The sequence below is a fragment of the Athene cunicularia genome, assembly GCF_003259725.1.
Source record: "Athene cunicularia isolate RWA chromosome 2 unlocalized genomic scaffold, athCun1 chr2_part1, whole genome shotgun sequence".
In the NCBI taxonomy this organism is placed as follows: Eukaryota; Metazoa; Chordata; class Aves; order Strigiformes; family Strigidae; genus Athene; species Athene cunicularia.
In genome coordinates, this window is record NW_020799095.1 from 94,040,188 (window position 1) to 94,052,587 (window position 12,400).

Genomic DNA, 12,400 nt, shown 5'->3' on the forward strand with positions numbered 1-12,400 from the left:
GTTTATAAAATGCTATTTCTGAACATTTACACAAAAAATTTATACAAAATGTTTTCCAGCTATTCATGTTTTCCTTGCTGTTGCATGAAATCTGAGAATGTGTGGAAAAATAAATATATTCATTTTAATAGAAGTAGTCCCAAAATTAAACTAGTAATTTCAAAATTAAAATAGATTTGTTTTTTTAAGTATAGAAAAATAAGTTTCTTATTACTTAATGAAGTACAGGTGTTCCATACCTTGAAAATATTCACCTCCTTGGTATTTACCTTTTATCAATCACTTAAGATTACAGTGCTGGCAATTAAGAATGGCTGTCAAAGACATGTTAAGTAGAACAAGAATCTAAATAAATACTACGCAAGTAGGTTTTCATATAAACCACATAGACTGTATCAATGAAGGGAAAGGGAGTATATGTAATTTGGAAGTGGTAAGTGCACATTTGTGAACAAATGCTTCTTGTGTTTTCCAAAACACATCTATGCATTCATAAACTACATGGCAGCTACAGAGTGTTTGTCTTCACATATAATGCAAGTACTATTACAGACAAGAGCATCAGTAACTGTATCATTCAGTATTGAATTTTGTAATAGAGAACTTGCAAAGTTATGCTACTAAAAATGGTTTCTATTAGTGCTATTTATTTCTCTTCCATTGCAGGAATAAGCTGTACTGATATGTAGTATCTTCCCATAGTGACTCCATCTATGATAGGGGGCTTGTACCACTGTAAATGTGTCAGTACCTTCCTATAGGTACAGCCTAAGTCTGTTTCATAAAATGAACTAAATCAGTAATACAGTTGTCATTAATCATAGTTAAATTCAAAGTAGTGATAAACTTGTAATTAAATAATTTTGTGTCCAATTAGAAGAACAGATAACTGCACATGTTCTAGTACATTTTGAGGATTTTTTAAATATGCTTTGCATGAGAATGCTTGTAATTTTTGCAAGGCACAACATAAAGTAGAATCTGCAATAAAAACATAATTGTGAAGGCATTAATACTGTTGACACTGGCAGCACAATTTATCTGATCTGTATTAACATTTCATCTTTCCACGTAAGTTTAGTTTTTGAAACAGTTTGAACTGATTCTTGTGGGGAGAGGGGGAAGGGAGCAGGGAGCGCTAGCGGTGAGCCTGTCAGCTGGCGTGGGTGAGCGCCCCCAGTTTGGTTTGGATATCGCTCACGATACGCTTTTCCTTACCTCGCAGTGGTTGCACAAGTGGTGGCACCAGGTGCGGGTTTTGTGGAGGATCTAGATGAGTCGTAAGTACTGGGGTGTCTTGCCTCACTAAATATTGTTTGTCTTTTTTGCGGGGGGATGACCCCAGACTGACAGCTTTGTGCAGAGTGTTGTTGTCAAGAAAGCTACTCTGGAAAAAGTGTGTCTCTTAGCAGGAATGGCAGAAAGATTGTGGCCCGTGTTAAGTAGCTGCAATTAATGAAGCCAAGGAACGCTTTCATTTTGCAGTTGCTTTACAGATGTTATTGCAGGTAGTGTTGCCAAAAACGTTCTTAGGTTTCCTTGTTCTTTCTTTCTTTTTGGTGGAGTAAATATATGGGTGGATTGATGCCTACCCCAGATAAAAACTGATTACATTTAACCGAATTCTCCATTAATTTGCTGCATAGCTTCACAGGGTGTTGGGAGAATGAGTATAAGTGTGTTCATGCATGGCCAGAAACGGAAGAGAGCAGGCCTGCAGGACCAGTTCATGGCTGCTTGAAGTGCCAGTTATATTCCAGTGTAATGTAAAAATGTGCTTTTGCCACAGATTTAGCTCTGAGACTGTAGTGGTGTTGAAATGAGTAGTCCTGTCCTTAACTTAGTTGTGGAATGTCATTGTTCATGTACTGCCTTGCTTTAGCAGTTTGATGGCTGTGTACTTGCAGTTCCCGATAAAAACGAACTTCACAATTTTTTTTTTTTTTTTCAAATCAGCAGGTTGATCTGAAGGGCTACAAAGCAGCATGATTATTAAAATTGAAATAGAATTAAAATAGAAGTTATAGAACATATACTAACTAGTAGAGGAGGAGAAGGTGTTATTAGATGGCTGCTTTATGATAAATTGAAGCCAGTCAAAAGCAATGTCTTAATGAGGGTTCTGCCCATGATAAATTTCATCATAGAGCTAACTAGTCAGAAAACCATTCATTTTTTTAATCATGTTGCTTATTCAGCTAGAGCAGATAATCATAGGAACAAATGAGGTGCAGTGAAGTTATGGGGAAAGGAATGGGAATGTATAGAAGGGATACTGAAGAGAAATAGATTAGCATCTCTGGTGTTTAAAGTGCTGATTTTCAGAGAACGTTTCAGAAATGTGCCTTATATTTTCAGGGACTGAAGATAAAGAGGCTAAGTAAATAAAATAGCATATATCTGTGCTCCCACATAGTGTTTCCATATCATTTTTCCACAGGGGTGAATTTAAATATAATTGCTGTTTTGGAGTGAAGAAGCATAATTCTGTAGTTGCGTAACTTTTTTGAAATAGCTGATAAAAGAAAATCCTATTTTACAACACTTGGATTTTTCAACTCCAGAACTATACAGATGCCTGTATTTGCAATTGGAAATAAGAATTAAGTGGTGAGTTGTTCAGGACAGGTTGGGTTTTTTTTTAGCTAATTGGCAAATGGTGAAAAAAGTCAGGAAAACTGTGCTTTTTAAAAGCATTGGGAGCAATGACTGGCAAATGTTTCAAGTTTTCCCTTTTATAGATACCTAAACATCATCGAGTTCTTGCTGTTGCTGAAAACTTTGAGTTATATTTGAATTGTGTTAGTTGCAAACAATACCTGCTGGCACAGGGTGCAGGTCCTTTTCCCAAGCTTCCAGGGTGGTAGGAAAACAAGTAACAGAGGATTGCTAACAGAGGTGAAAATTACCCAGTATCAACCAACTGGCCTGTGGAAGGGATGCAAAATAGGAACTGTGGTTCTTATACACTTACGCTGATCTTAACTGCTGGATGCCTCAGATCAGTACTTATTTTGTGACATTTGCTGACTTGTTCTTGCATGATAACAAAGCAGATAAATAACCTGACAAAAAAAGGAAACATTTTTCTGTCTGTTAGGATGCACTGGTGGCTCAACCCAGGATCAGAAGCATCAGAAACAGTGCAGGGAGGTTGAGAAGGAAGCAGGGAGGAATAGAAACAGCAGCTGGGTTGGTTTAAGGCCCTTGGAATTGAGGCCTTGGTTTTCAGTTTTGTTTCATGCTGGTTTCTTTTAACTGCTAATGATTAGCTGAGGTGCATGGACTAAGTGGAAGTTGAGGCAACATTTGATCAGGTAGTGCCAAGTGTTGAGAAGTTGTACATGTTTGAGACAAATAATTTCGATTCAGGGATATGCAACATCTTATCTTTACACCAGTGTGATTGTGCCTCTGTCAGCTGACAGAGGATTGTGTAGGACAGTTAAAAAGAGACACTGAAATTTTATACTAGAAAATGTATTTACAGGGCCCAGAAACAGCACCTTCACAAAAATGCTTAAATACCCGTTTGTACAGAGAGTTCTGTTTTTCTTCAAGAGTATGTTGAACTTTCTTAATGTAGTCTAATAATTTAATCACTGACATTACCAGAACTAGAACAGATTTAGATAGTTGGTTTTTGCCACACTCCAGATTTTTGTTTCTGTGTAAGTTGATTAAATAGCTTGTAAATAGCTTGAAATTTATTATTGTAAAAACTGCAGCATTTTTTTTATAATCTCTTAGGCCAAAGTTACTAAATTCCATTGGAATGTTCAGCCTCCAGACTCTTCCTTTATTTCCTATTTTTCTTTGTTGGTTTTGTAAGCTTTCGTCCTACCTTTGTCAGTGATTTAATGTTTGCAATCTCCTGTAAGTCATACTGTATTAGGGGGAGGAGAACAATTAATTGTAAATTCTTTTACAAACCAAGGGTGGTACACTAAATTAACAGCACAGCCAGGATCTGCTTTCTGCCTCTTGCATCATAACCAATTATTTGACGTTGTTATTAGAAGTTGGAGCTTAATTAGAGTTCTCAAGAGATGCCGGGTTCTAACTAGTTTTTCCATTAGTTCTGTAGCACTTAGGGTGGTGAAGTACATTTTTAGTGAGGTCGTCAATGAAGCAATTTTGTGACTTAAAAATGCTGCTTTCCAGTAGCAGTTTTAGATCAGTCACTGCAAATGCCTTTTCTGTTGTGCAAGCATTACAATTTTGGTACGTGATCAGTAAAACAAAAAAGGCTTGAATTTGCCAGTGAAATTCTGCAATTCTAAGTTTCAGACACTCAGTGCTGTAATTAGATTATATGCATGATTTCTGAATTATTTTTTTCAAACGGTAGGCCAGCATCAGCATTAGTATTTCTTCGAAACCATTATGGACTGTCACAAATCTATTCAACTTTAAATAAAATGTAGTAAATATTCTCTGACTCTGCTTACTGACTGTGAGCCATTTATAGGCATGCTGCATATTGGGAATTGATGAGTTGAGCTATAACTTCTATTAATTAGATCTTAACATAGAGTGTAGATCACACACTGAGTAATCATATATATTCATCTTTCGCTATAATAGTGTTACAGTAAGTATGTTGTGTAACGTATTTTATAGCATATGACATTACTCCCCCAGTTCTAGTCACTTTTACGAAACCCATCTTTTAAAAAAAAATAACCTTATATTAAAATTACGGCTTATTTAATTCTCAACACAGAAATAGTTAAGCAATGCAGTAATTTCTATGATCTTGTAATGACAATAGTTCAGTGAAATGTGTAAGCAACATTTCAAGAAGTACCAAGAAACTTTGATTTATCATGTTCTGGTTTTGTTTTAGGGGTTTTAGCATTTAGTGACAGATTTACAGTTTATAAAGCTATCAGTTCATTAAGATGTTATTTGTCTAGCATTAAGATTATTCAGTCGTACCTGTGTATCTGTTTTTTGTCAATAACTTGAAGATTTTTATTCCAGTAAGTTGGTTTCTTGTGTGCCCCTTTGATAAAAGCATAAATTGACACACTTATAGTAGAATGTTGAAGGAGGTTAAACTAAAATTGATTTGCATGTTAATATTAAAGATAATTTAGTTAATCTTAGCTTTACTGATTGTAGAATAACTGTGTAAACCAGTGCTCTAAGGGTCTGTATTGATAGATAAAATTTCAACTTTTCTAAACTGTCTACAACAGTATTTGATATAACTAGAATGGCTGCAAAATACTTCTTCCCTTTAGATTACATGTCCTAATCAAGTATTTTGTGTGTTTTCTGCTTTCTTAACTATTTTTCTGGTTTTGTATTTTTTTTGTCTTGGCAAATAGTTAGAGAAACCTAATTGGTATGACTGTGTATGTAGTATCATGTCTAGGGGCAATCTTAATACTGGAAAATACCTATTTCTTCCTTCCCTCCAACCCCAAAGAAAGAAGCAAACCAGAATTCTTTTATCTATAGTTTTATACCCACTTAATTGTAGACTGCCTGTTTCACACTTCACTTCCCATGTTAATTTTCAAATACATCATGTATTGATTTCATTTTTTCCCCTCCTAGGTTTAAAGAAAACCGTAAAGATGATATTTGGCTCGTAGATGTGAGTATGAGAAAAATAGGAAGACCTGCTAGTGGAAATCAAAACATAAAATGTACAATGATACGCTCTGTAGTAAGGCTGCTTCATTGTTTGGAAAATTGTTTGTACATGGTGCAGAAAAATTGCATGACAGTAATTCTTCTGACAGGATGATAAGCAATCTGTACTGTTCCGGATGAACCAGGAATTAGACCGCATACTGGATGCAGACAGGCTTCATCCTGTATTTTACAGTCCTTAAAGAAGGAAAGCAGATTACCTAATACAGTCTGGAGGTGATCACCTCTGTTCAGAATTCTGGTTATACGAGCTGATTTATTTTCTAGATATTTAGCACTACAGCATCAGATGTATGAGAGTATGAGACTTCTTTTACCTTTCTAACATATTTGGAAAGATGCAGTGCACCTTATTTCAGAGGCAAGGAATTATTAAAAAGATTGAGCTTGTTTGGGAGTGAGATTAAATTATTTTTAGCTCACCCAAATAGGAACAGTAATTCCCAAATTGTATAATTCAGATTTGTGATTTTTGTGTGGGGGAAACTAAATATGCTGATTCAGAATTGATTAGTAATATCTAGGAAAACAAAATCCAACTTTGTCAAGTTGTGACCTGATCTTGTTATATAAAAACATTGGTATCTTCCCTAATAATTTCACTGAGGTATTGCAGCAAGACATAGGCAGAAAGATGAGGCAAAGTCTTGCAATTCTAGCTGTGAGCAAACAGTATCAATTTTTCAGTGTGCTTGTATAAAAGTAGTTCCTGAAGAACTGAAATCCAGAGGGCAGCTTGGGGCAGTATGTGGACACACACATATATATTGCCCTTCCTTTTAAAGAATAGTGTTCCTCTATTGGCAAATAAATTAATATTCCTGGATGGCTTGATTACATGATCTTTTAACTTTTTTTAAAAAAAGAAATTTACCACACAGTCTATTTTTAAATAAGAAATTGTATAATGGTAGAGCAGTTGAATGTATTCTTTTCAAACTTGTCTTTCATGTTAAAAGTAGCACTAATTGTTTGTCACTTCAGGTTTATAATTAATTTGCAATTTTATTAAGACTTAGACCACCATGACTGGGAAAAAAGCCTTCTTAATATATTTGAGGGTTAACACAGAATCAACTTCTCTTAATTATTTCTCTTCTTAACTTTTTTTTTTATATCAAATGTATTTGCTTCTCAGTTTTATGCACCTTGGTGTGGCCACTGCAAGAAACTGGAACCTGTGTGGAATGAAGTGGGTATAGAAATGAAAAACATGGGCTCTCCGGTAAAAGTTGGGAAGATGGATGCAACTTCCTTTTCTAGTAAGTATGGTTTGGTTAGAGGTAATTTCATGACAGCCTCTGTTTAGAAACTGTTCTTAATTTTTTTCATTAAGTCATTGTTATGTTCTGTATCATAGCAAATGTATGCAAATGGTCATTGGAGAACAATTTCCCAATCTGCTTTCTAAAAGTGAAAACGTGCTGTGGTATGCGGTTTTTATCGCACTTGTTTCTGCTTGTTTAGGGAATTATTCCTGGACAAACAGAAGGTAAAAGCTTTTCAAAGATCTGCTTTTGATAGGCTGCTTAGAGCACTATTACACAAGCATCTTTATGTGGGGCATCTCTTGACAGCATCCAATTTCAGGTTCCTTGTATTACTGTTGGACAAGTTCTTGTGTTCTTGCTGTTGTTCTTTTCAGGTGGTAATCAGTCCTTAACAAATTACACCAAAAGCCTCCTGAAAGTCACTGAAGTCATTACATCAGTATTGAGCCAATTTCTTCCCTATTTCTTTGTAAATGTCTTCTTGAAGAATCAATTTCAGCTACTTTAATGCTTTTTTTTGATGATGCCTTTCATATGTAGTGACCTTTTCAGACAAAACCCAAAACTTCAGGTATTCAGAGAAGCAATTTGAGTAGGCATGAAAGGATTGTTGCATGCTTAACAGTATTTTCTTAGTTTTAGCGTTGTTGTCTATTATCATTTCACTTAAGTCGATGTTGAACCAGGAGGATATTTGAGACAAGGCATAGGGAGCAGTGGGGCCCAAGTGAAATCTGCATGTAATAAAAACTCTGTTAATACATGTGATGCTTTCAGTTAATACCTGTTAAACCTGATTATTGAGGATTGTTATATTTGCATAAAATATTATGCAGAATACTTTTTCCAGTGATATTACAGTTTTTCTGTGCTTATATATAGCAGAGTTTGGTCTTTTGAGATCAAAATGATCTTGTCTAAAACACCAATTTATTGTATGTAGCTTTTTCTGTAAAACCTCATAAATTTGACCTCATGTTTCATCTTAAAGATACTTATTTACTAACAAAAAATAAGTCTGGAGAATTAGAAGTTTTGAGATCATGTAACCAGGTAACTTCAAAATCGGGAATGTTTTTCTTCTCAGATTATTACCAGTTTTGTGAAGAATAGAATCTGATAGAACTTTTGAAATAGTTTCATGCTTTTATTTTGAAAGAGGAAGCTTTCAGCATCTGGATATGAAAAGTTCAGTCAACTCTGCTTAATGTCTTCCCAGTCTAAAGATTCTCTGAAATCCAAGTAACTCAACCTCAAGAACATCAGAAGGAAATGCAGCTCACCACACTTGTGTAACGAGGAAGGAGTATGAATGGTTGGCTCTGCATACTTTGTGTTTCTAATAAAAATATGAGGTAGTATGAAAACTCTGAACTCTATAGGTAGCTTATCATCAGGGAGTTGAGATCACAGCTGAACATATTAAGCATCCAGTAAGTGATGCCTCAGATTGCTGTGTGGAATGAGGATACAGCAGTTATATCAACAGAACAGGCACCTGGTGTGGTATGGGTTGAATTTTCATAGGGGTTAGCCTCAGAAGTCTCCTCTGTATGTGATCAGAGTAGCACTGTGTCACACCTGGGGCTAGCATAATTGCTGCTGCTTGCCTGTACTGCATTCTTCATACCAACAAGTGAAGGTGATGATGTAAATACATCACTTCCATGACATTTAGAAAATTTTAATAACTCCATGGCTGGGATGTTTAAAAAATTATATTAAAGTCTTGTTTTGTAGTTCTCCTGACTCTGCTCAAGAGCTGTACAAGGAGAAGTTAACTGCCTATCAGCACCTCTTGTGATTGAACATTCTAATACACATTTCAATGCATTCTAGTTCTGTGTAGTACAGCTGTGAGAGAAAAGGATCAGAAACAAATTGATCCTGTAATGCATATTTCTTCTATCAGTCTCCTTTGACTAAGATGTTGGTAAGTGTGTTGCTACTTTTATTTGTAGTTCTGTGCAGTTAGGGTTTTGATCCGGGCAAACAACCTTAGAGTCACAATTTTAAATATTATTCAGAGCTGTACACAACTCCTCCCACATCTGCTCTGGCGTGTGGTTGGTATCTGCAGAATGCATTTTGAGTGTAGAGGTTGTTCTTCAGTAGGGTATTGCACAAATATTGTCACAATTTTAGACTGACTTTAGTCTTTTCTGAAGACTACTTAGTTCAACTTTTGGAAATGCAGAATTGACTGGCAAGTGTAGTTTAAGCTGGCAGTTGCTATGTTCACAACTGGAAGGGTGGTGGCAAATTGTACCCCTCTAATTGATGGAGCAAGATACAAGGTTTTAAACAAATGTGAGATGGGGAGAAAGTTTTGCAATTGTCTTTTTACTGCATTAGTAAGCAACAGGTAAGTAACTGATTGATGCTAAAATGTCTTTCTGATGAAGTTGATGACTGTAGATATATACCTCAGTAGAATATGCATTAAAAATCTACTTTTTTTGTAATTACTACAGTATGACACTGCACTTCTGTTGTTACCTGTTACTGTAGCATGAATTGTCTTTTATATTTCTTTTAAGCATTAGTCTTTACACCTCTACGTCCATGATTCTTAATTCTTGCCTCTGATGTTTTCAGCCAATCGTATGTGCATATTAAATCCATACTACTTTTTCGTGAAAACTGACCAAGCATGTCTGTCTGGATGATTCTCATGCCATTTGACTTGTGGCATATGAATTGAGAGTCTATGCTGGGACCCTGCAGTACCTCTGAAAGAGGTCCAGAATTCAGTGGTGTAGCTTCATAACAGCAGCTTCTTGAAAGCAAGTAAAATAATTCAAACTGAACTAAGTGGTAGGTTTTTCATTTATTTATGTGGCTGGAATAGTAAACTGCGTTTAAGGTAGGAGAGCAAGAAAGTCTTGTTTCACTTTGGCATTAACACATTTCTTTCAGGTATTGCATCTGAATTTGGAGTGCGAGGCTATCCAACAATTAAGCTGTAAGTTGATGCTTCCCATTGAATTTCTAACAGTTACCTATTGTGCCACTGATTTTGTTAGACTAAAAAAAAAAAAAATTCCTCTCCACCTGAAAAGCCTCAAAACACAACCAAAAAAAATTACTCCACCATCTTGTTTTGGCATTATCTTTGATTTCTACTGGACTGTTTTGCTTTGAAATTCAGTAATATCAAGCATCTTTAGAAACAGAGTTCTTAAAGGCAAGTTAACAAAATTGGAATTAATTTAATTACTGTTTTCTATGCAACTTTGTAAAAGTGTGTGTATATATAATTATATATTTCAAATACATATGTTAAATTATTAAAAGGAATTTCATGCACCAGTTGATTTGACACATTTAGAGTGATTCAGGCAGTAAGTGCATACCTGAGTCTTCTGTTAACTTTTTGCAGGTTGCTGATTGCTTTTACTTATTTTTAATTACCTCTCTCTTCTCTTCCATGTACCTGAAAGTCTTACGTAAATGATAGTAGTGGTTACTATATAGGGTGAAGTGTGAGAGCAGTTGTTTGACAAGAGAAGTATATATAAATTTTTTTGCTTCACACAGAGGACAATATTTATAGGAAAATACCAGTCCATATTATTATGTACTTGTTTATAGCTCATATAGTGTATAGTTAAATAAAGACAATAATTTTGAGTACTTTTTACTATGAACATACAAGGTTTGTCAGCAAGTTATTGTTTAAACAAATACTATTTGTAATATATAATAAAACTTGTCAAGTTAGTTTTCTCAAAAAGGGGGCAGAGATGTTTGTTACTTATCTTTAAGGATGAAAAACTTTATTGGCATATAGAGGCATAGAAAATTTGGTTTATGTTTCTTTTTTTTCCTGTGAGTTCCCTAAACTTAGATGGATTCAAAAAAAGACTGTTAGAATTAGTTAAATTGCCTTGAATTTTCTTAAAATGCAAGCATGCTGCATCCCCTGTCAGCAGAGAACAGAAAACTGGCCGACACTTCATGAAGCTTAATTAAACACATGAATTCAGAAGGTTTTGCAGATCATTTGATACTTCTCAATTATAAAAAAGTATTAAAGAAGTGTATATATTTGTCTTTTACAAGGACTAATCCCTGAGCAGTATAAATGCTGAACGTTTGGGATTTGGTTTGAGTGTGTGGTCATGAGGAAATATTCCACATGAACTGTGTGTTTGCAAAGTAAATGACTGCTGTTATTTAGAAAAAAAAAATTGTAAACAAATGTTAATAATTTTTACAAGTCAGTAAGTCGGATATGGTGTAAATAAGTTTTTACTGTATAATTACATTTTATCGTGTTATTGTGTTTTTTGTTGATATTTTGTTGACCACCACTTCTATGTGAATATTTGAAAAATTACCTTGTTTATCACTTGCTAAAAGGTGACTATAATAAACTTGTGAAGACTGAGTAATTCTACATATGCAGATATAGTTTAGTTGATTTCAACTCTCTTCTCTTTTTGTCTTTCCTATTTATTTAGCTTAAAAGGTGACTTGGCATACAACTATAGAGGACCTAGAACCAAAGATGATATAATTGAATTTGCTAATAGAGTGGCAGGGTAAGTATACTCTGTCAGACTGGTTCTGGTGACTTAAAACCTCTGTAGTATTTTGAGGTGTGTCAGAAATTAAATCTATTTTGAAAAGAATGAGACATTGACATGAAGTGAAAAACTCAGTGCTATACATGTGGTTACCAGTGAGACTGTTGGTGAGTGGCATGGAGAAAGTAAGTAGAGAGTGGCTAGTCACAACCCCTTCTTTACAGTGCAAGAACTAAAGGTTACCCAAATTAGTGGAAACTATGAATAAATGAAACTCATGGAAGCTACAAACAAAAATACTGGCCTAAAGGTTGGCTGACAGATAGACATCATTGTTAAGGTAGAATCTGTTTAATACTCTAAAGTTATTTTGGAAATACCAGTTTAATATATGCTTGTGCATCTGAAAAGTTGCAGCAGTTGGTGACATAAGGAAATTGCTTTTGCAGAATTGTTCCCAACAGTTTCTGTTGGCTTTTTCTTCCTTTTCTCCTTCCCTACAGTAGCCTGTGGCCTCAAAATGTTACAGACAGTAATCTTTGGGAAGAAAAAAAGAATCTAATTTCATTCCTTCATTCTTAAATATAATTAAGAAACATTCATGTAGACACATAATTATTGCTCAGAATTCTGTAGTTTGGGAATATCAATGATTTCTAATAATGTACCAGAATTTTGTAAGATTATTTTAAGACCACATTTTCTAACTGCTGTGCTTGCATTCAGAGTTTTATCTTTCATATGAGTGAGACGTTATTGTGACTGGGGAGACCTTATTGTGGCCTTTCACTGCATAAAGAGGTCTTATAAGAAAGTTGGAGAGAGACTTTTTATCAGGTCTTGTACTGACAGAATAAGGGGCAGCGGTTTTGAACTGAGAGAAGGTAGATTCATATTGGATAAGGAAGACAGGTTTTTTGCTGTAAGGGT

General features: G+C 35.0%; 1 protein-coding gene across 1 annotated transcript in view; it reads left to right on the top strand.

Annotated features, from left to right (window-relative positions):
* TMX3 (thioredoxin related transmembrane protein 3) overlaps window positions 1-12,400 on the top strand; it is a 42,168-nt gene that overhangs the window by 10,913 nt on the left and 18,855 nt on the right. Inside the window, exons 2-6 of the mRNA XM_026841423.1 lie at window positions 1,172-1,280; window positions 5,569-5,608; window positions 6,806-6,929; window positions 9,858-9,903; window positions 11,405-11,485. Of these exons, the coding sequence (XP_026697224.1) occupies window positions 1,172-1,280; window positions 5,569-5,608; window positions 6,806-6,929; window positions 9,858-9,903; window positions 11,405-11,485 (400 nt within the window). The remainder of the gene's footprint in view (window positions 1-1,171; window positions 1,281-5,568; window positions 5,609-6,805; window positions 6,930-9,857; window positions 9,904-11,404; window positions 11,486-12,400) is intronic.